The sequence below is a fragment of the Oikopleura dioica genome, chromosome 2, assembly GCF_907165135.1.
Source record: "Oikopleura dioica chromosome 2, OKI2018_I68_1.0, whole genome shotgun sequence".
Classification (NCBI taxonomy): Eukaryota; Metazoa; Chordata; class Appendicularia; order Copelata; family Oikopleuridae; genus Oikopleura; species Oikopleura dioica.
Window position 1 is genome coordinate 165,852 of NC_137292.1, and position 21,829 is coordinate 187,680.

At 39.3% G+C, this 21,829-nt stretch overlaps 6 protein-coding genes and 2 long non-coding RNA genes across 10 annotated transcripts; 2 read left to right on the forward strand and 6 right to left on the reverse strand.

Annotated features, from left to right (window-relative positions):
* Nucleotides 1–3: 3 nt before the first annotated feature.
* Nucleotides 4–1,517, reverse strand: LOC145697109 (long-chain specific acyl-CoA dehydrogenase, mitochondrial-like). Its single transcript, XM_081774259.1, has 6 exons — nt 1,460–1,517; nt 955–1,421; nt 712–910; nt 578–666; nt 417–536; nt 4–377 (listed from the first exon to the last, which is right to left on the reverse strand). Exons 1-6 carry the CDS (start codon nt 1,501–1,503, stop codon nt 31–33), a joined length of 1,266 nt encoding a protein of 421 aa, XP_081630385.1. The 5' UTR covers nt 1,504–1,517; the 3' UTR covers nt 4–30.
* A 107-nt stretch (nt 1,518–1,624) lies between these two features.
* LOC145700817 (uncharacterized) lies at nt 1,625–3,305 on the reverse strand. The gene is made up of 4 exons (XM_081778141.1): nt 3,066–3,305; nt 2,866–2,914; nt 1,995–2,197; nt 1,625–1,952 (listed from the first exon to the last, which is right to left on the reverse strand). Exons 1-4 carry the CDS (start codon nt 3,303–3,305, stop codon nt 1,647–1,649), a joined length of 798 nt encoding a protein of 265 aa, XP_081634267.1. The 3' UTR covers nt 1,625–1,646.
* A 1,197-nt stretch (nt 3,306–4,502) lies between these two features.
* Nucleotides 4,503–7,906, reverse strand: LOC145697104 (uncharacterized). 3 transcript variants are annotated; one of them, XR_014133853.1, is made up of 8 exons: nt 7,852–7,906; nt 7,581–7,806; nt 6,993–7,441; nt 6,913–6,946; nt 6,384–6,844; nt 6,209–6,342; nt 5,951–6,081; nt 4,503–4,978 (listed from the first exon to the last, which is right to left on the reverse strand). It is a non-coding gene; the product is annotated as an uncharacterized LOC145697104 (long non-coding RNA). The 3 variants fall into 3 exon arrangements; XR_014133852.1 differs by having other exon boundaries at nt 6,209–6,314; nt 7,581–7,813; nt 7,852–7,905; XR_014133851.1 differs by having other exon boundaries at nt 7,581–7,813; nt 7,852–7,905.
* Nucleotides 7,907–7,983: 77 nt separating this feature from the next.
* Nucleotides 7,984–9,345, reverse strand: LOC145697476 (uncharacterized). The gene is made up of 5 exons (XM_081774689.1): nt 9,046–9,345; nt 8,939–9,001; nt 8,633–8,896; nt 8,391–8,593; nt 7,984–8,348 (listed from the first exon to the last, which is right to left on the reverse strand). The coding sequence occupies exons 1-5, from the start codon at nt 9,164–9,166 to the stop codon at nt 8,043–8,045; spliced, it is 957 nt and encodes a 318-aa protein (XP_081630815.1). The 5' UTR covers nt 9,167–9,345; the 3' UTR covers nt 7,984–8,042.
* A 1,243-nt stretch (nt 9,346–10,588) lies between these two features.
* On the reverse strand, nt 10,589–11,118 carry LOC145700818 (uncharacterized). Its single transcript, XM_081778142.1, has 2 exons — nt 11,076–11,118; nt 10,589–11,034 (listed from the first exon to the last, which is right to left on the reverse strand). Exons 1-2 carry the CDS (start codon nt 11,083–11,085, stop codon nt 10,589–10,591), a joined length of 456 nt encoding a protein of 151 aa, XP_081634268.1. The 5' UTR covers nt 11,086–11,118.
* A 665-nt stretch (nt 11,119–11,783) lies between these two features.
* Nucleotides 11,784–14,162, forward strand: LOC145698274 (uncharacterized). Its single transcript, XM_081775475.1, has 6 exons — nt 11,784–12,247; nt 12,494–12,600; nt 12,967–13,052; nt 13,591–13,696; nt 13,742–13,907; nt 13,950–14,162. Exons 1-6 carry the CDS (start codon nt 12,189–12,191, stop codon nt 14,131–14,133), a joined length of 708 nt encoding a protein of 235 aa, XP_081631601.1. The 5' UTR covers nt 11,784–12,188; the 3' UTR covers nt 14,134–14,162.
* Nucleotides 14,000–14,816, reverse strand: LOC145698275 (uncharacterized). Its single transcript, XR_014133917.1, has 3 exons — nt 14,518–14,816; nt 14,345–14,422; nt 14,000–14,302 (listed from the first exon to the last, which is right to left on the reverse strand). It is a non-coding gene; the product is annotated as an uncharacterized LOC145698275 (long non-coding RNA).
* Nucleotides 14,817–19,394: 4,578 nt separating this feature from the next.
* LOC145700819 (uncharacterized) lies at nt 19,395–21,829 on the forward strand. Its single transcript, XM_081778143.1, has 9 exons — nt 19,395–19,402; nt 19,455–19,558; nt 19,603–19,935; nt 19,986–20,378; nt 20,427–20,567; nt 20,608–20,776; nt 20,817–21,042; nt 21,172–21,186; nt 21,567–21,829. The coding sequence occupies exons 1-9, from the start codon at nt 19,395–19,397 to the stop codon at nt 21,663–21,665; spliced, it is 1,488 nt and encodes a 495-aa protein (XP_081634269.1). The 3' UTR covers nt 21,666–21,829.

Here is a 21,829-nt window from a genome sequence, read left to right on the forward strand (position 1 = left end):
GCTTTATTTTGTATTTTATTTGGATGAAAATCACTTTCGAGGGTAAATATTTCTGGAAATGAGTTCCTTCATGATTTCCGACGTTCCAGCGTAAATCGAAAACACCCGCGCTCCGGCGTATTCTTTGGCGATGTCGTATTCCCACATGTATCCCCAGCCGCCCCAGTGCTGCAGCAATTTCGAAACGCAGGAAACGTATTTCTCCGTGGCGTAGAGCTTCAACATGCTCGCTGTTTCATTGTCCAACTCGCCTTTGGCGTAGAGTCGGACGCACTCGTCCGCGAGAAGGCGCACTGTCACGATTTCTGTCTTGATTTCCGCCATCGAGTGCTTGATCACTTGCTTGTGCGAAAGGGGGCTGCCGAAAGCTTTTCGCTCTACAAAGAAATATTATCATATTTTAAAACCAACGAAACCTAGCGTGTACTCTCGAGTTCGTTCGAAAGCGCCTTCAAGTCGAGCACAGGCTTCCAAAGCGCATCCAACTCGTTCGCGTGGAAGCTCGTTCATCATCATGTAAAATCCCTTGTTCAACCCTAAAGAACTCTTTCCTGGCTTATCACTTCAAAGAGCAAACCTTCTTCTTCGCCGAGAAGAGCACTTGCCGGAAGCCGCACATTGTCGAAAAAAAGCTCTGCAGTGTCATACGTGTGCTGCCCAATTTTTCTAAAAAAAATTCTCAGCCGACTTTTTATCAAAAAAAAAACTTGCCGAAGGTTTTTGCCCTTATTAAATCCTTTGTGCTCCCTGGTGTCGACGAGAAAGAGAGAGATTCCATGGGCGGCTTTTCCTTCTTTGTTTGTCCGGGCGGCGATGAGGCCGAGATTCGCGAGTGTTCCGTTCGAAATGAAGGTTTTTGAACCGTTGAGAATCCAGTCGTTTCCGTCGCGGACAGCGTTTGTCTTCATTGCTGAGATCGAATAATTTGGTATAAAAAAAATTTTGGAAAATCACCTTGAAGATCAGAGCCTCCAGAAGGCTCCGTCATCCCGATGCAGGAAATGGTCTCGCCAGTAGTCATGCTTGGAATGTACTTGTGCTTTTGCTCCTCTGTCCCGAAACTGGTTATGTAAGGCGCCACGATTCCAGAGTGAAGTCCAAATCCTGGACCGTAAAATTTCGGCCCGGCGTAAGCCTGTTCCTCGCAAGCGACCATCGAGTACTCGAACTGCGCGCCGATTCCGCCGTACTCTGCTGGAGAGTCAATGCACAACAGACCGGCTGCTCCCGCTTCTTTCCAGATTTCCGCGTCCGGTTGGTGATCATTGTCCCATTTTTCGACGCGTTCTTGGGGAATCGAAGCCCAGAATTTTCGACACTGCTCCCGAAAAATATCCATGTCCGAATCATAATTCACTCCAGTGCCGATATCCGTCAGCTTATCCGATTGCCAGTTGTGGAGACGAGAGCTCAGCTGAGCGCTGGAAATAATAGCTAAGAATTTACTGAAAAAATAAACCTGGAATTGAGATAACGAGTGGATCTTGAAAGTTGTCGAAGCATCTCTGTATTTTTGCTTTTTCTCTTCGCTGCAATATTGACCCTTGCGATTTTATTTGTGTAATGAGAGGTGGGGCAAGGCAAACTTCGAGAATAGATTTAAACTGGCATAAATCATAAATTTTATTTTTTTAAGAAATTTTATTTCAAAAAATAGCCGCTTGTTTCGTGAGACAGACTTTTGTCCAAAACTTGAGTTTTTTCTTTTCTTTTCCAGTCACTTTAATTGTCTCCGATTTCCTCTTGAAAGCCTTCAAAACTTCCTCACACTCTTCCTTGCACGGCAACGCATCAAAATGGCCTCTTTTGATCGCGCGAACGCAGACTTGTCGCTTGATGGCGATGTTCATCAGTTCTTCGACTCGGGCTGGATTTGAAGTGCTAGGTTTGCCCATCACTTTCTCCTTCAGCTCTTTTTGGCATTTGTTCATGCCGATGAGAACTGCGTCTGTCTGATAATAAATAAGGTCAATTTTCATGAAGAATTTGCAAACCTCTTTTTCCCCGCCGACAAAAGTAGCTACTTCTGTCCAATTGATCAAGCCGGCTTCTGATCCTTCCGGAGCAGCGCAGTATCGCCGAGCTCTTACTTTTTCCCAGGGCTGGAGAGAAGGCTTGCTTGAGAGAGAAATCGGAGTCGGGGAAGATAAAAGGGTTGTTCTTGTAGTTGGCGGCTTTGGCGAGGTTTGTAGCGAAGCTTAAGGGTGTCAACATCGATTTTCGCATTTTTTCTGCAATAGTTATGGTACCTTCCGCTCATAAATAAGATCTGATTTTTCGCCCAGTTTTAGATTAAACCTTTTTATTTGGCATAAATTTGGCAGAATAGTAAATTTATAATCCGTTTATCCCCACCGCCGCTTCAAAGAACACTAAAAAGTCGAATTTCACCAATTTTCTTGCAAAAGCTACGGGAGAACTACAAATTCAAATTTCCTCATTTTTTGACAGAAGCAAGCCAGAACACTTTTATTTGGCATAAATTTAAAAAATTTTGAAATTTTATATTGCATGCATCTTTTTTCATGCATTATCTGATACCACGACTTTTACTAAGTTTGAGCGTTATTCTAGTGATGTTCCAAATATTGTATTCCTCTCTTTTTTTCAGAGATTATGGTTTGATCCTTTGACAATCTCCCGGGGTGCTCAGATCGCGCACTGATTAATCCGTTAATCCCCTTTTCCGGCGCTAAAGTGCAGGTGTATTCGACTTTTGGCGCGCTGTTTGAACATGCAAAATTTGCTTGATCCCAACGATATGGGTATCAATAGAAAGAGAATTTTTTAAGCTTTCAGAAAATATATAGTTTAAGATATTAAATCTAATTTTAAAAAATAGCAGTTCTAACAGTGCATTTCTACCGAGAACAAGTGCATTAGCGCGCTCATAGAATAACGTGTATCTCGTGATCTAGAATAGATATTTCGGATCTGAAAGAAGCTCTGGAATCAGCGTTAACAAGATAACTTGATATCAGTTGTTCGACTCATAAGAGATACCCTTACTCAATCGATGTTGACACCCTTAAAGATAAAGGAAAATTTTTTTTGTCATTTCTTACCGATTTCGGTTGAGATGTTTTCTCTTTTGTCGTCGTCGTCTTTGCAGTCGTTGTGGTCGTTGTGGTCGTTGTCTTTGTCGTTTCTGGCGGCGATGTTGGAGGCAGCGGCCCGATATTCTCATTGATCCAGTCGATGAAAGTGGAAACCTTGGCCCATTCTCCTGGATTTCCGGCGCGCGCACAGCCGATTCCCCAACTTGTCACTCCGGCCAAAACTGCGTTCCCGTTGATTTCGCACATTAAGGGTCCTCAATCAAACAAAAAGACAAAGAGGTAGAGGTCCCTTTTTTACCCAGTTTCTTACATTTTTCCAGACCTTGAGCCGCTTTAACCCGTTGCCGAGCGCTCCGCTAGATTGCCTTGCCGCTCGCGTAGCATCCGGAATGCTACGACTTTGAGCGCTATTTTCTTCCACTTCAACTTATTTTTCACGAATATTTTTTTCTTGAGGTTATTTATCGAAGCCTCATCTAATAAATTCATATTATTTCAGATAATTTAATTAAAGCTAGAAAGCCGAAAATAGGGAAAGAAAAAGGGTTTCTTCACCGGCGCCATTGTCCAAGTCTAGAGAAAAAGACAATGGCGCGGCGCAGAACAATAGAGAAGAAGCGCCGCGAGGGCTGAGTTCTTTTTTTCTTTCCTATTTTCTAGCGACAAATAAATAGTATTTTAAAATTTGAAAGCGGCGAACATATTCAAAAATGGCTAAAATTTCCAAAAATCAAAAAATTTTTTGGAATCGGCATATTTGATCTCGAGAAATTTGGCTTGAAAGGCGCTTGTAGCATCCTGAATGCTACGCGCTCGGCAACGGGTTAAAATCAACGAAGAAGGCGAGCCAGAGCGAATTTGCGGCGATGGATACGAATTAACAAAGGATGTATTTTTCTGCTTGGACGTCTGTGTCCTCAAGACGGGTGAGGTATGCTCAAAAGAGGTGGAAGCCGAGTAGATCTTTGCGGAAGAGATAGAGATGGGAACGAGATGGAATGTGCTGGAGACGACTTTCGACCAGACCCGTCATTAATTTGTCAACTTATGGTCTTATGACGGTAATTTTTTAAAAAAGATAAGGAAATAATATTTTACTTTCAGGTTCTTTCTTCGACTCTTCATTCTCATATAATTACTTTTCCTACTAAGAAGAGAGGGCAAAATGAAATATATTTGTCGAAAAACTCCGGAATTGTGCGATTGAAAATTTTTTCGGCTCGCCCCGAAATCTCCGGAATTGTGCGTTTTGACTGTAGTTATTTATGAATCTGCATTTTGCGTATCAAAAATGAGTGCTTAAAATTTGATTTGTTTTTGCAATCCTACTGTATTTTTTATATTGTGTGATTGAAATATATACAAATGGTTCTTTGCTGATTTTTTAAATATTCCTTTCATTTTTTTTTCTTTGCAAAAAAATGAAAACACAGCAAATTTATAATAAAAACTTCTATTATTTAGTCACTTTCAGCTGCAGTTGTTTCAGTAATGGGCTCTACACGAGCGTTATTGTTACATAGTTTCGCGAGATTGTCCCTATAAATATACATAATCCCAAGTATAAAGCTTAAGCCAATTCCAGTAGAAAGAGCAACTGTTAACCAGATATTTTCAAGACGCATAATGACAAAAATTCCGAATCCAAGGTGTTCCGCCAAGTGCACAGATAATAGAAAACTGTTGTTGGAATCACCGAAAATTGACAGAACGAGTGTCGCACAGGCAAACAAGGTCGCAGCAAGAAAATCTACGATTGAATCGTGATCATCCAAATACCAAATATATATGGTAGAAATTAACCAGTGAATTCCAAGCGGTCCAAAGAAAAGAAGAAACCCAATTGAATCATATTCTTCTCGTAATTTAAATAATGCAAGAACGAGAATCGTCATTCGTGTAAAATTTTGCACTAACAGCTATAAAAAATAATTATTCAAGAATCAAACTTTTTCGTTTTTTTTTAATTCAATAAGAAATTCACGGGAATATAAAAGAAAAATTCTTACAGTGAAAACCCATTTTAAGGCCGATTTTTGGATGACAGCAAATTTCAAAAGTGGCCTTAAAATGGACATTTTTCATGTTGAGCCGGATGACAATGATTTTTTTCCTTTTTCTTGCGCATAAAACAGGCATTTGCCGAAAATTGTGGTCTCTTGCGTGCTTATGTCGTGCAGAAATAGCTATTAGGAACTAAGAAAAACATATAAAGATTTTTCATCGGAAGATCAGCTTTGATCACTTTATCAAAAGTTTCAATTTAGTTTGAAACATTGGCTTTTGGTGTTCTGGAAAAAACACAAATTAAACTCTGATAAGTGAGAAACTCTTCGGTCAAAGACAAATCATTGACTATATTTTGCTCTCTCAAGTTGAGGAAGTTCCAACTGCCTCTCCACAGAAGAACAAAAATTTCAATTTAAGATTCTGTAAAGATCGGCTTCACTTAAAAGATTTTACAAGAACTTAAAGCGTACAGTTGTCTCGCTAGATTCTCGCATCAATCGAGGACCAAATATGGCTCAGATCATTCCGGACTCAATTTAATGCTGATGGCGGTTAAAAAACCCCTTCTTTGCGCTTAATTTCAGCGGCGTAAGTTCAGGGTTAGGGTAGGGTCGCTAAACTGTAACTTTCGAATTTAAAAAGATGATCAAAAGTGGCCTTATAATGGATTTTTCGAGGATGACAAATTTTGGGAGTTTTTCAAAAAAGTGGCCTTAAAATGGTGGGCCTTAAAATGGGTTATCACTGTATTTGTTTGTTGTTATCCAATCTTCATATGATATATAGATATAATTCATATTCGTAAGTAATTTCTTTCTCGAATAAAATAATAAAATATTATTCTGATATTAATAATATCATATTATCTTTTCTGAAATTACCATGATGAAGAAATAAACTCTCTGAAAAAGAACACTCCGAGAATAATTTCTTGACGATAAGACGATATATGAGAACATAATTGAAAGTATCGAAATCCAATCATAACCATATTCTTTGCAGTACAATTTCTCTTAAGTTTAACAATTGAGCATTTTAAACTAAAAAGAGAAAGTGGTCGATCATTTGGCTTGATAGCTTAGAATTTAAAAAGAAAAATAACCATTTTTTTCCTTTTGAGGAACGATCATAAAATAAACCTGAGTAATCAGTATCGTCAGATACAATTGTTATATTTCTTTCATCAGTCTTCAAGTCGTTTTCGACATCTCTGCATATTGTGATTATATAAAGTTGCATGAATAACTTCAATAAATTGATTATTTTTTGTAGGCTTAGTCGTGCATGTTTATTGCGAATTCAAAAAATAGTTACCTGCGGAGCTGCTTCAATTAAACTTTCAAACATAAATATAATTGATGAAGTTTCGGTGAAATCTTCCCCTTCATCAGAATTCTTTTCGTCAAAATAAACCAAAAAAAATATGACCGTAAACAAAGATGACATTCAAAATGGTACTGATTATGTCTTCAACTACTTGCATTATGGTTTGTTATCAAAAACGTTGATAAAATAATTAAGGCAAAGCTTGTTGTGGTTCATACATTTTGTTAATTTTTTTTCTGGACATATAACTTACTTTTCATCTATAAAAATCTTAAAACTTTAATTGTGAAATATGGGGTACCAGAGACAAGTGTCGGAAAAATGTCCGAAGAGGAATGTCTTTCAACTGTCTGTTTATTTATTTTCGGCTTTAAACTCGAGACATAGACAGTACCACCGAGCAGTATTATTATTGAAACTGAAATTGCTCCCCAACTTGTGTTTCCCGTCTAAAACATTGCTAGAAATAAATCTTGCGATCTTAGAAGTCTCGCGAAAATTGATTTTCTACCATCACCTGAAAGAATCGTGCAGCTTGAATTGAATCAGTCCTTAATTTCGTCTCATTTATCTTACGTTATATATTAGAATACTCACACAAAATCCGCAATAAAAAGAAGCCATGAGCCAAGTAAGAGAAGCCACCTTTGTTTCTTGAGAAAACCGCGAAATTTTTCGCATGATAAACAAGACAATTTCATCATTTTACATCTCTCAGATTTTTTGGAGTGAATTATCTGACTGATGCCGAGTTTTATAAAGATCGTTGTCGTTAAACTTTCCATATTTCCTTTTTATTATTAACATTCGCGATTTTTTTCTCAAACCATGGTAACCGAAATTTTCTTGTTCCTTATTTATAATGCCAAAATACATCTTTTCTTTCAAAAATATTTTTATAAAGTTCCCTTTTCGGAAACATGGAAATATGGCAGCTAGGATGAAGCATAATTTCTTCATTGATTTCAGCGATGAGTTTGATGTTGCTATAGTTTTCTGTTTTTCCGTCAATGAGTCGTTCGATAAGCCCATTCGAGCTCCATGAGCTAAAACACGAAAATAAAAAAATGTCAGAAAGCTGGGCGAGTTCTTTGGGAGAAGAAATCAACGAAATTAACGAAGAAATCAGGACAAAAGACTGTTTTCTTGAAAAATTATCGAGCGATGATGCTTTAACAAATTTACCGCCACGCAGACCAGCCGTTATCTTATTTATAAATGGCCAATCATTTCGCGGAGAAGCAAAATAAGGTTGGTGATCATTATCCCACTTTTCGACGCGATCTTTGGCAATCGAAGCCCAGAACTTTCGACACTGCTCCCGAAAAATATCCATGTCCGAATCATAGTTCACTCCAGTGCCGATATCCGTCAGCTTATCCGATTGCCAGTTGTGGAGACGAGAGCTCAGCTGAGCGCTGGAAATAATAGCTAAGAATTTACTGAAAAAATAAACCTGGCTTTGAGAGAACGAGTGGATCTTGAAAGTTGTCGAAGCATCTCTTTTTTTTTGATTTCTTTTCTTTGCGCTGCAACATTGACCCTTGCGATTTTATTTGTGTAATGAGAGGTGGGGCAAGGCAAACTTGGAGAAAAGATTTGAGCTGGCAAAGTTCATAAATTTTATTTTTTTTTAGAAAATTTCCTTTAAAATATAGCAGCTTGTTTGGTGAGACAGACTTTTGTCCAAAACTTGAGTTTCTTCTTTTCTTTTCCAGTCACTTTAATTATCTCGGATTTCCTCTTGAATGCCTTCAAAACTTCCTCACACTCTGCCTTGCAGGGGAGCGCGTCGAAGTGACCCCTTTTAATCGCGCGAACGCAGACTTGTCGCTTGATGGCGATGTTCATCAGTTCTTCGACTCGGGCTGGATTGGAGGTGCTCGGTTTGCCCATCACTTTCTCCTTCAGCTCTTTTTGGCATTTGTTCAAACCGATGAGAACTGCGTCCGTCTGATAATTAATAAGGTCAATTTTCATGAAGAATTTGCAAACCTCTTTGTCTCCGCCGACAAAAGAAGCAACTTGTGTCCAATTGATGAGCCCCGCTTCCGATCCTTCCGGAGCGGCGCAGTATCGTCGAGCTCTTACTTTTTCCCAGGGCTTGAGAGAAGGCTTGCTTGACAGAGAAATCGGCGTCGGGGAAGATAAAAGGGTTGTTCTGGTAGTTAGCGGCTTTGGCGAGGTTTGTAGCGACGCTTAAAGGTATAGGAAAATTTTTTTTTGTCATTTCTTACCGATTTCAGGTTGAGATGTATTCTCTTTTGTCGTAGTCGTCGTTGTAGTCGTTGTGGTCGTTGATGTTGTCGTTGTCTTTGTCGTTTCTGGCGGCGATGTTGGGGGCAGCGGCCCGATATTATCATTGATCCAGTCGATGAAATTGGAAACCTTGGCCCATTCTCCTGGATTTCCGGCGCGAGCACAACCGATTCCCCAACTTGTCACTCCGGCCAGAACAGCGTTTCCATTGATTTCGCAAATTAAGGGTCCTCCAGAATCACCTAAGATCCGATAATCACTTTTAACTCTGCACTGAAACTTACCTTGACAAGCGTCGCGACCTCCACCGATGGCCCCGGCGCAAATCATCGTTTCTGGATGATGATCTTAAAGAGAGATCTTAATGATTAGAAATTTGAACTGATCTTACCCTGTTCCTTGACGCAGTAGTTGTCGTCGAAGATCTCGACATTGACCGAGTTCAAAATGTCGACTTGTTTTCCGAAGGATTCGTGATCCATTCCCCAGCCAGCAGTGTAGCACTTGGACATGACAGGCCACTCCCAATCAACTGGCGGCAAGCACGCGTACTTGTGCTCGATGATTTCCGCCACGTCTTCTTCCAGAGTCAGGAGGCAAACGTCGTTTTGGAAATGGCGGAAAGAGAAACCCAGATGCTCAACAATTTTTGTCACTTTCAGGATTTTCTCGCCCTCGTCAACTACTTTCCGACTTTTAATTGTTCATTTTCTCTGTTGTCATCCACAGTCAGTAAGAAATAACCATGTTTTGGAATCGATCATCAAGTCAATAAAAAATTGAAAAAAAAAGAACATTTCCTATAATCGTTGACATGAGCGATTATATCCTTGGGAGCAGCGCCGTGGCAGCAGTGCGCGGCAGTCAAAACATGTTTCCCGTCAAGAAGAGATCCTCCGCAGGTTGCTCCGCTTCTTCCGATGCGAAGTCGCACGATGAATGGCCAAGCGTCTCTTTTGACATCTCCTCCACCGACGATTCTCGCCGAGCTCAGCCACCTTCAAAAATCAACGAGTCTGAATCGAGTAATTTTCTACCTCGAAAAAGGGTTCACTTGTTCTCTTGCCTCGCAATAAGTCCACGTCTCTGGAATTTCCCATTTTCCAGCCGCAACAACGCTCAAAAATGCCCCGAAAAGCTTCATCATTGAATTTCAAGTAGCGCTTTTTTGACGCTCCTGCTTTGATCATTTGAATTTGACATTTTGAATTGAATTTACTGATTATCTTCGGAACGCTTCGGAAAATATTGATTAATTTTTGAAGTAATTTTTTATTTTGCAACGAACTCAATTTCAGCAAAATAGATTCCAGTGCCGAGCGGCGAGACCTGTCCTTCAAACCACGACCAATCTTGGGATTAATAAGTTTAAAAATTACACCCTTAAAATTGAACCTTCACAGCGTCTTAACGGACTGGTATAATTAGCCACCAAATATCTCTTCCCTGAAATCCTGACTATCGACGGAAAAGCAGTGTCCCCGCATCCCGGAAGGTCCAGAAGTTTCTCAAATGAGCCCTCCGTTTTGTCCATTTTCCAAAGTGCGGTTCCGTGCGGTCGAGTTGAATACGCCCCGAGATCGATCAAATGGTGGAGGTTCTCGGGAAGGGAGGAATTGCGCTCGTTGAAGAATGTTCCCGTTGGATCTGTTCGCGCGATGAGAAACAGCTCTAGAATCAGTTTAATTTTCAAGATTCCTCAAAAATGGACCGTTTGCGTGGCGAAACATTCTGACTGACTCGTAAATGTACGGGTCGGAGCGTTCCTTCAAGGAACTTCCTTGAACCAGTTCCATTTGCCAAGCGAGTTTTTCTCCGCCCAGAATGTTCTACTCCCCCAGCCTGTACTATCTCCGTCTTCATTTCTACCAACGCCGAAGAGATTTCCTTCTTTTTCTGGGTATTCGATTTTTGAAAGAGTAAAATTCAAGTTTTTATAACCAAATGCCCAGATCAAAAGCAAAGCCGACCTCAGAAATGCCCCCAGAGTACGAAATAATATTCTGTTCATCTGCAGGCTCCCAACTAATTCCGTCAGCTGATTTGTTGAAATGAAGAACAATGCTTCCCAGATTAGCCGTGTAGTGCTCGCCGAAATAGCTCGAAACAAAGTGCGTCCCGTTTTCTTCTGAAAATTGCCACATCACTTCTCCGGGCTCGACGATCGCTTCCGGCTCGCTCCAGCTGTTTCCTTCTCTTTGCATTCGGTAGACATTGTCTGGCGAAAACTCGATCGGATTCGTCCCCGCTTTGAAAAAGAAAAAGAAGAGAACTTCCTCTGCAACGATGAAATAAGGCTCTCGCATGTCGAAGCCGATTTGCAGAACGGTTTCTATCTCCCAGGCAAAAGTCAAACCGTTCCCCGGATAAGGAGCAGAGGCTTACTCAAATGCTTTTAAACCAAAAGAAATCTATCCAAACCTATGATCATTTCTGTTTCATTCGACGCAAAATGGCTCTTCGAAGACCTTGAATTTTTTCGACATTTTGCAGAAAAAATAATTGAAAATGAAACGCGGCGAAAATTTTCCTGAATCCAATAAAAATTCGATCATCGTGGATGATAATTCCGACATTGTTGTTTGCTTGCTGCGATCAGTTAGACAGTTTCTAACATCGAATATTTTTTAATTGTCTGAACCGTGGCTGGACAGGATAAGGAAACTCTGCGCCAAAACTGACTTGGAACTGATACTGATTCAAAACTGGGCCAAATTCTTCTCCTGATTGCGTCAGATCATGGTCTTTCAAGAATTGTTTATTTTGAACAAGCTCAATTTTCTTATTAAATTCAGAAATAACATTTATAATTCAACCCTTGTCAATGTCCCACCAGCTGGCCGAAAAGCAAAAATGAATAAATAACAGTAAAAACCGCATTTCTCTTGACCTCAATTTTATCACATTTTAATAACATGCATCTCAGAGGCCGCATCTGGAAATTTTCTCTTGAAAAATGCAAATAAAGAAATTATCATTTTCGAACAATTTTTTTTTTATTAAAAATAATATATGAGTTCTTCGAGTCTCCTGGTTTGTTTTTTTTTCATATTCTGAAGCAAAAACAAAGTGCTGATGCAATTAAAACAAGCCCCTTAGCTACTGTAGCAGCTCTTTTGTTTGTCAGTCGGAAGCTGCCCGTTTGAAAATTTCTTGTTTAATCAAAATGCGATAACGCGTTATGTCTTTGACGTTTCGCTCAGAAGCATTGTCGAAAATTGTTTGTAGAGAATTAACTTTCCAGCTGCGGTATTTGGACATGCGAGTGAACCAAAGACACACAGAAGGAAGCAGAAAAACTGGGGCAATTCAAATTTAAGCACCAAAGAGACCAAAGAGTCGCCATTCCTCATTTCAAAATTCTGAATTTGGTTTTTCTTTGTTTTGCAGAACCAAAAGTCGGAATAATTCAGATTAGAGTTCCTTTTATTGTTCTTCTGTTTGAACGCGCAGAGAAAAAGAAGAGAGAGTCGACCCAAGCAGTCTACAAGTGATAAAAGTACAGAGCCATCAAGCCCAAAACAGCGGAAGAGAATGAAAGAGTGCGTGCCCACAACAAGCGCCAATTCAATGGCCGGGAAGCTGAGCAAAAGGTAGACCTTCCGTGAAAACGAGAAGAATTATCATGTCAGAGCAGAAGGAGAGATCAGTTCACTCGGAGCTCCGCAAATTCTCGAATTTTAGAAAATAATTTGGATTTCAAAAATACGATTTAGTTCTTAGTGTTTAGACTAAACAGTTAAGTGTTTCTAGCTGTCTGACTAATTTACTCAGACATTGACTGAAACGGAAATGCATTGAGATGAGTTTGTGTAGCTCCTGAGTTATTTTGTTGTTAGGAGGGAAACTGCGCCGATAATCTCCTACTCGAACCCGCAAAGATCCAGTTCCAGGGTCAAACGTGAGAGCTCGTACAACAGGCGACTCACAATCGCCGAAAACTCAGGTTAGTTTTGATCTTCAACGCTGATGGTATCAATTCTTTTATTTTTGATCGTTTTTTTTTTGTTTATCATCGAAGTCTATCTTTACCGAAAACCCGAAATTCATAAGTCTTCAGCTTTTTATTTTCTATAAGCCTTATAGTATAAGGTCTTTTTGTAAAAAATAGTTTGGAATTTTTATCTTAATTTCCGAAAAATCAATTTTCAATTGTTGACAAGTAGATTATTGACTGTTGACATTGATAGCGATAGAAATATTTATCGTCTGCGCTCGGGACGGATGCTTCTCCGGAAAGAACAATTCGTTCTTAAATTTGGAGAGATGGATTCGGAGAGTGTCTCGAGCACAAAATCAACTTCGTTTTCAGGAAGATCTCTGCTTTCGAGAAGGACGATGTCCTCCGCCGCGAGTTCTGCTGATCCGAGGTTGAGAAAGACGCCAATTGCTCCGCAGGTACAGAACTTTTCGCTTCTTTGCTTATTTTTTATTGCTGTTTCTTGACAGATATCTAAAATATTAACTTATTTTTATATAAGTTATTATTTTAATTTACTTTTATCAATTATTAATAATAATTAAATAATTAAGGACTCCCCCATCAACCCATTTCCTCAAAAAGTCTAAAATTCAAATACAGCCATATTTTGGCGAAATATGGACTTTTTTGTCAATTTTCGTCGAAAAGGCCAATTTTCAAACGCGATTTTAAGGGTGAAGGAGTCGAGATAGCCCCGAAAAAATGAGGCCTCAAAATCGATTTTTGACCTCTAGAATCCATTTCCGGGGTCAAAATTATGAAGGGCCCACTTTTAATTTTTCGAAAATTGATGACGGGGGGGGGGTCCTTAAATACTATATAAAGATAATTTATTATAAATAAATAAATAGTTATTTGATTTGTAATTAGACATATAAATTATAAAAAAGAAGAAAAAATAATTGTGGAATCTTTCTCATAAAGCCTCATCTTTTTATCATCTTTCTAATTAAGCCAATTGCGGAATTTGTCACGATTCATTTCGGAACAAAATCGGTTCTCGTAAATGCGAATTGCACGATTTTCTACGTTTTCCGCTATATTCTTCATCTTTACGAAGGTAATTAACCTATCGCGCTGAATAGAATCACCGAAGCCATTGTAGGTCAAGACAAGGAAAAGTTGGAGAATATTCCTGAATCGCTGGTTGCCCAGAAACGGCTAGCGCAGTGCACGAGTTCGTATGATCTCACTGACAAGAACGGAAATTGTCTCGACATCGCGGAGAAGCCAAACACAGCCAGGGCCAAAGACTTTCTCAAAGGAAGACAGTGAGTCATTCAAACTTTTCTCCAAGGGAAAATGTTGTTCAGGGATTACAACTTGTCGAAAATATTCCGAAACGGGAAAAAGAAGATTTTGTACAGTCACATTTTGGTCCCCGAATCACTCAATGCGGCGAGGTCGGGCAGCGTTTTGAACAGAAGACCGAAATCTAAAGATGTGCGGAGTAATTCGAGAAGATCGATGCATTCTTTGAACTCGAAAGGCGAATAAAATCAAATTTTACGTGTTTTTCAGACAAAGCCCCTTCACAGTTTCACGATCGTGGATTTTTGATAACAATCAATTTTATTGCTCTTTTTCGAATAAGAAATATTGATGAGGATTACTCTTCTGAGTAGAGCGGGAAGCTTCGCTGGTAAAACTTGTTCATCATTGACCGCTGAAAATATTTATCAATGATTATTTTTTCAACAAAACAAACCTTGAAGAGCTCTTGTTGGTCGTTATTTTTGTAAAACTTGCTCATCATGTTACGCTTCTCGCGCAAGTTCTCAAAATTCTAAATGAAATAAGCTCTGATAAGAGTTTCGCGTCCTGAGAAGAAAAGCTGAGTCAGGGTCCTGAGTCAGGCGGAGCAAGCATTCTGCCTCTTACCTCGAAAGCTGACGCTGCTCCAATGATCAAACAAATGAAATTCATTTTTTTGACTCGAAAAGTGATTTTTTTCTCGACTCGATAATGTGATTAAAAACAGGGGCTATTTAAACGCGGATTTTGTGAATTATTGATAGCGCAAAGGTCGGCGATGCTGGCGAATTTGCGGTCTCTTGATGCTGCATTATCGCGTCTATGAAAATGCGCGAGGTTTTGGATTGGCATTATTCAGATGACTGCAGTCCAGTCACGGGACTTCTGTGCTTCGGAATGGACCATCAAACACTTAAAATTGAGGGCGAAAAGTAATGATTAATAAATGCTAAGGAGGAAGAGGCTCACTTCGAAGAACATTCCTTTCTTCATTTTTATTGAATGAATTCTTGAAATTTCGTAGATCGACAAAATTTTCTTCATCATCGAGAATTTTATTTCTCAATTTTCTCCACGTCGGCCCCTCAATTCAACCCTTTTCTATCAGAAAATAGTCAAATCAAAATTTTTCGCAATGAATTCAGTTACTGCTTGTTAAAAGAAGTCTAAAAATCGACCATCTCCCCCTTACAAGAAAAAGCGAAGACTGCCATGACTTCTATCGATTCATGTCAGAAATGCCATTTTCGATGAAATATGTTGATGGTTATTGAAGATGACACTTAATATGGACATATTAGGTCTGTTAATATTTAAAATCGCTAACGAAAGATGTTAAAAATTTTAACTTTAAATAAATAAAGGAAAAAATATTTGTTTTAATGGTCAACTAACGAAGAATAAGCAAATGCAAGGTTTTTTGTAGACAGATGACTCTTTTTTGGCATGGATTGATTCGGGTGTTTGTGCATACTGTATACTGTATACAGTCTACATCAGCATACAGCATATCAGTGAAAAATTAGCTGATTATTTTTTGAAAAACAAAAGAGTAAAGAAAACTTATTTAACTTTTTATACAATGAGGATGATCTTAAGCTCAGCAATTTTGAGGAGAGGGTCAGCAGCTGACCGTCAGCTTAGCCCGAAATTTTTTTGAAGTGAGCCAGCTCAGCTCACTGACGTAAACTTTTAGACGCGCTTTTTTGTCAAAGATCCGAGATCGACGAGAATCAGAATTTTTAAAACAAAGTTCCCGAAAAACCCGATTCCCTAAGTATGTTTTAACTTATCAGGTGAGAATAGAAGGGTATTAAGAAGATATCCCTGTGTCACACCCTCTGTCTCATTTCAGTAAAAAAGATGAATATGTGTTTATTTCCGAAAATAATCTTTTTCAAAGTAATTTCTTCAGTTTCTATGCGAGCTTCAAAATTGCGGGCAGCTCCATGCACTGCTCAGTTATGAACTCATATTCTTCCGGCGTTGGTTCTCTGTTCATCTTGCTCAGCGCCACTGAAAATTTTAAATAAGAAAATGATGAGTCTTCCTTGTTTTAAAGGCATTTATTCCTGTCGTCAGGATAAAATTAGGATCATATGGTCTGGGCTCTTTTTTATTAGCTTGGAGAAACCATACTCGCTTCTGATTGGTTGAATAGACAACCCATACTCCTACCCTGCCAAACCTTTATGATAAAGGCCATATCTGGGCTGATCTAAGCTTGGCGAACGAATCTATGTCCAAATCCTGAGCCAGGCCTAGAAAGAGCTCGAACGATGATCTGCGTCGCGTCTTATATTCAAACAAAGCGGCTTTGCCAAGAAAGAAAAAAAATACGATGGATATTTTACAATGCAACTTTGCGACTTTCTTTTCGAAAAAGCGTCCTTGGAAATTATGGACTTACTCTGCTCGCATCTGTAGTAATACTTGTTGGCCAGCTCTACTTTCGACCCGAAATCCAATTTGCTCCATCGCCGAAGAGAATGGTCTGTTATCAAAGCACTTTTCGAAAATGAAAAAAGAGTGAAAAATAAAGCGACGACTTTCATACTCTTCGCTTTGAATTGATACTTGAGAAATAAAAAAGAAGCGACTTTTATTGCAAATTCTTCGTTGAATTATGAATTTGAGGTAAAGAGCCGATGGAAATGGAAGAAAAACAAATTTGTTGTAGCGATATTCATTTTTGATGAAAATTTGTTTTCCAGGATGTTTCTTTTCGACCTTGAACAAGAAACAGCGATAAAAGTTCAGTTTAGTGCAGAAACTTAAGGAGGGGGTCGACGAGAATCGGGATTTCCGTGACCAAAAATGCGGGAAAACCTGATCAGATAGACAAAATCTGAATTTCCTGGCAAATAAAAAGGGTTGAAAAATTACCCGGCGAGAAGTAGAAAAAATTTTGGCCAAAAAAATTGGTCAAAAATCCAGTGAAAGTAGGACCATTTTCGCGAAAATGCACCAAAAATAATCATTTTCTACATTGATTTTAGGCTCAACAGATTCGTGAGGATCTGAAGACTCCAAAAATATAAGATTCATGCACAGACCATGTGTATACGGGAAATTACGATCACCCCTGAAAAAATTTTTCAGAGGTCATTGAACTGACCTTTTTAAGGTAGTTGAGCTGAGCGGACCCAAATAAGAGCTTACCTGAGCTGGTTGAGCTGAGCTGAGTCGAGATATTAGGCAGAACAGATCATGTTCGAAAATAATTGACCTGAGCTGAGTGAAAATGGTTTAAGCAAATTTAAGAAAATAAGATCATTTTCAAAAATCACTGAGCAGCTGCTCAGCTCAGCAAATTTGTAACTTTGCTTCAAATATCTAAAAATACTGATCATCTTTTGTCTTGTTTTGTTATCAAACCCCATTATGAATAGCCCATTAATGATTCTCTTGTTGCCGAGAGAAAGTGAAAAAGCGCCGTTTTGGATCGTAAAAATAAACCATAAATGCGTCATCCCGTCCAGCTCCACTCCTGCCCGACTCTTGAAAAGAGAAAGAACCTTCCCCGCGGGCGTGCTGCATCAATTCAGACCGCTCTGGCTGAGAAAATTTCGAATTGATAAAAAAGACTGTGCACTGTTTCTTTCCTGTTCCCGTCAATGATTTAGAAGTTTGGTTTTTTTTTGAAGAAGAGAAATTGCGAAATGAAGCTTGGTTGGTTTCTGTTGGCTTCTTTTTTGCCGGAAAATAATGGACAAGAAGCGGCGCCAGATTTAGCCAAATTGGCGGCGAGTTTTTCGCCGGAACAGTTGGCAGCTCTTCAAAGGAAACGGGTTGAAGGAATTTTTTCTGAGTTTTTTTTATTTATTTATGAATTATTTTTTTATTACAGTGAAAACCCAAAAAAAGGCCGGATTTCGGATTTTAATTCCCGAAAAAAGCGGCCAAATTTTGGTTTTTTTGTCGGATAGCCAAGTTTCCCCTTCAAAAAGCAAAGTTTCAAAATTTTCGAAAATCGTAATGATTTTCACATTTTTGATGAATTTCATTCAAATTTTTGCTTGTTTGAAGACATTTTTATTTAAATTTAATCATTTTAAATGATTTAAACACTTTAAAAAAGCTAAAAATGATCAGAAATTGCATCATTTGGGCCCCATTCTGATGAAAAATTTTATATTTCTGAAAAAGCGGCCAAATTTTGGGTTGATATCAGGTTCCCAAAAAGGCGGATTAAGAAAAAAAGCGGCCAAATTCCGGGTGGGCAAATTTTGGGTTTTCACTGTTTAAAATTTATAAGCTGTAAGGAAATTTCACAATAAAGTGTTGATAAGATTAAAAAAATATAATCGGTCTGATTACCAGACTCTGGTTCGGAAACCTCTGTAGAAACCTGAGTCAAAGTCCTGAGAAAGCTCTTCTTTGATTGAAATTTTCAGAATTCTCACTCAGGTTCTTACTGAGAAAATGAATAACGGATCTTGATTTTATTTTAATTTTGCCTTGAATATTCAAAATTTCTTTTAACCCCGAAAAGTGTCCTTGGCGCAAACAAAATAGCCTCTCCAACTGGTCTTGAAAACCCGGTTGCTCCAGCTGCCACCTCCTCGGTCGCCCAGCCCGCTGCCCCAGCAGTTCCGGCAATTCCGACTCAGCAGCCAACGACAAAACCGACAAATGCCACGACTCTCGCTACTGAAGCCCCCGCTGCTCCTGCTCGGGGCTCGGCAACCTGTGTAAAAAACCTGAGTCAGGGTCTTAAGGAGGTGTGGGGCAAATTTCGGCAAATTGACCATTTTCAAACAGCCCTCAGGCTCAGATGGGTAATAAAATTTTTAAAAACTCTTCTTCTATTTATAGATTGGACCCTAAACTAGAGTTGAAATTTTTTTCAGAAAAAATGATTAAGGGATTCTGGCCATAATGACCTCGACTCCATGTCATGTCCGTGAAAATCGTCATTTTGCGTCATTTTCGAACGCGATTTTTTTAATGAAAATATTTTAATTTTTTAAAACTTAGATGCTGAAAAGGAAGTTCAAACGCTGTTCTCGGGTTGAATTGAAGGAATTTAATTTTTCGCAAAAATTGCTTATTTAAAAACTTCAATCGAAAATTGGGTTTCAAATTGTCAAAAAAATGAAATTTAAAATTGCACTAACTCGTAATACAGTTAGATAAGTGAGTCACTGCAACGAATAAAAATACTCAGCGACTCGTAAGCTTTCTAAAAATATTAAAATAATTGCATTTAAAAGACTTTAAAAAATCTAATTTCACGAATTTTCATAGAAATGCCAATTTTCAATCCCGTTTTTCACCAACTTTTGTTGACATTGAGAAAAAAAGCTAGAGACCTTTTTTGATGCTCTTGATGTGGGCTTTCTAAAAATGGAAAGAAAATTTTAAAATTCGAATTTTCGCGAAGTCGCCCCACACCTCCTTAAAGAGCTGTGTCGCCAAAACAACTTATTCATTCATTTATTCTAAAGTTTTTTTCTCAGAAACCTGACTGAGGTTTCTACTCAGGCTCAGAATTTAAAAAAATGAATCGGTAGTTCATGCGGAGCCGTTTTTTCAGACCCTGTCTCAGGTTTTCTTCACAGGTTGCCGAGCTCAGCTCTAGCTGTTGAGACAAGATTGGAAGGAGCTTCGGTCGATCTTGAGCAAGAAACGGGAAGAATCGAGGATAGCCCAGAAGAACTTATTCGTAAGAAAATTTTTGATTACAAGATTTATGAAAATACTTTCAAGCCGACGGACCAAGTGAAGATGTTAACCCCGCCGAAGATCAGCCGCTCTCGAATTTCGATCCTCTAGCCCCAATTTCTGCTGAGAATCCCGCTCCACAAACGGCTCTCCCTCCTCAAGACTCGCCCCTTCCTGCTGAAACTCCAGTAGAATTACCTGCAGAAGAATCAGTTGCGGAAGAAACGGTTTCAACTGACTCAACCCCAGCGCCGCTGACTAAAGAAAACACGGATCTTCTCTCACTTCTTCAAGGAAAATCGCCAGAACAAATCGCCCAGCTTTTAGCTTTGGCTCAGGGACCGGGCTCAACAACTCGTGTAGAAGACCTGAGTCAGGGTCCAAAAGATCTTAAAATTAAATTCAATATCATTGAGACCCTGACTCAGGGTTTCTGCACAAGTCGCCGAGCCCTGCTCAGGGAAACGCTCCTGCTGAGGATCCTCAACCAGAAGAAACTGTGGTGGAAGAACCGATTGCTACTGAAACTATGGAAGCAACTGAAGAAGAGAAAACTCCTGCTCCTGTTGCTCTTCCAGAAGAAGAGCCAATCGAAGCAGAAGTAGAAAACACTGCAGCGGAAAATCAATCGACTGGTTTTGGAATTCAAATAGCTCAGCCGGATGAAGCGACTTTGGATAACGAAGAAACAGAAGCACTTGAAGAAGAAAAAGAAGCACAAGGTGAAGAAAGAGAAGAGCCTGTTCCAGAGGTTACTCCTGATTTGTTTCCAGAAGGAGAGGCGGGTGAAGATAATGGGGAAGAAGTTTTGAATTTTGAAGGTAAGGAGAAAAGATTGTTATCTATTACGACTTTTATTGCTCGTTCAGGCGATACACCAATAGAAACTGAAGAACTCGGAGAAAACCCCCGCATTCAACTCCCTGCCGAATCTCAAAATGATAAAGCTGAAGAAGAAGAACCGCAAATAACCGAACCAGAGCTTGAAATCCCCGCAGAGACCACTCAAGGTACTCTCTGCTCCCCTGAGCTCAGCAACCCCATTTCTAGATCTCGAAGACGAAGAAGACGTCCTAGACAACGAGTACGAAGAAGAAGCCGGAGAGGAAAATGACGCAGATGCTTACGATGAATACGAAGAATACGACAAATACGGCGAAAGCTACGATGAAGAATACGACGGAGAGTACGACGAAAGCGAGTATGACGAAAGTGAAAGGTAAAAAAAAATATTCGATTTGGAAAATGTTAAATTTAAGCAGCGATTTCTGGAAATTCAACGACAACGACAACGACGACTTGAGCGACAATTTGATCCAAGAAGAAGCCCGAAACGGCGATCTCTTCTCCGATCACGACGAAGAAATGGCGGAAGACAAGGCGAAATACAATTTTGCGTTTTTCATGATTTTGTTCGTCTTCGGCACGACAGGGGCCTATTACGTGTTCACCACTGCGAAGAACAAGTTCTTTCCGCAGAGCAACGTAAGTCAATACCTCAAAAGCAAGAGATGGCGATATTGGGACAGAAGTCAGGTCCGTTTCCGTCTCGCAAGGGTGCAATTATTATTATTGGTGTTTTTCAAAAATTATATTTCTTATTTTTCTTTTTAGAAACTATTCAAAAGGGTAAGAAAAAATGGCACAATCACTAGAATCATTTCTGTCAGAGTCCCTTCTAGATGAATTAGATTCACTCATACCTTTACAGTCGTTACGCACAATTCCGTAACGCACAAACCGGAAAATGTATTCGTTAACCTGTGTAAAAAAACTGTGTAGAGAGAGCTTTTTGTAGCACGGCTTTGCAAAGATTCGACAATTTCTAAAAATAAAAATTCTTGCTTGGCGGCTTTGATATTCTAAATCCACTACGCGGCTCTTTCGAAACCTGAGTCAGGTTTTCTACGCAGCTTTCATTAGTTAGTTTAGAGCAAGAATCAACTTTGAAATCGCTTAGTTTTAACCTCAACCATTTTCAATAAAACCCTCATCAATTTTGTTTCTAGCACGAGCAATCCTACAAGCTCCTCCCGAAAACCGACACGGACGTGAAACAATCGGCGTCTTCTGAAGACAAAGACGAGTGGAACAACGACGACTGGTAAAATGAATCCCCAGTTTAATTAAAATAAAAGCTATTTCGCCGATTTTCTGTCCTAAAATTATTTTTTCTGCAAAACGAACTCAACAGCAAAAAAGTAGAAATTTCATTTTCCCGGCCACGCTGCAATTATTTCTGTATAATCTTCTTTTCGATTTATTAATAAAA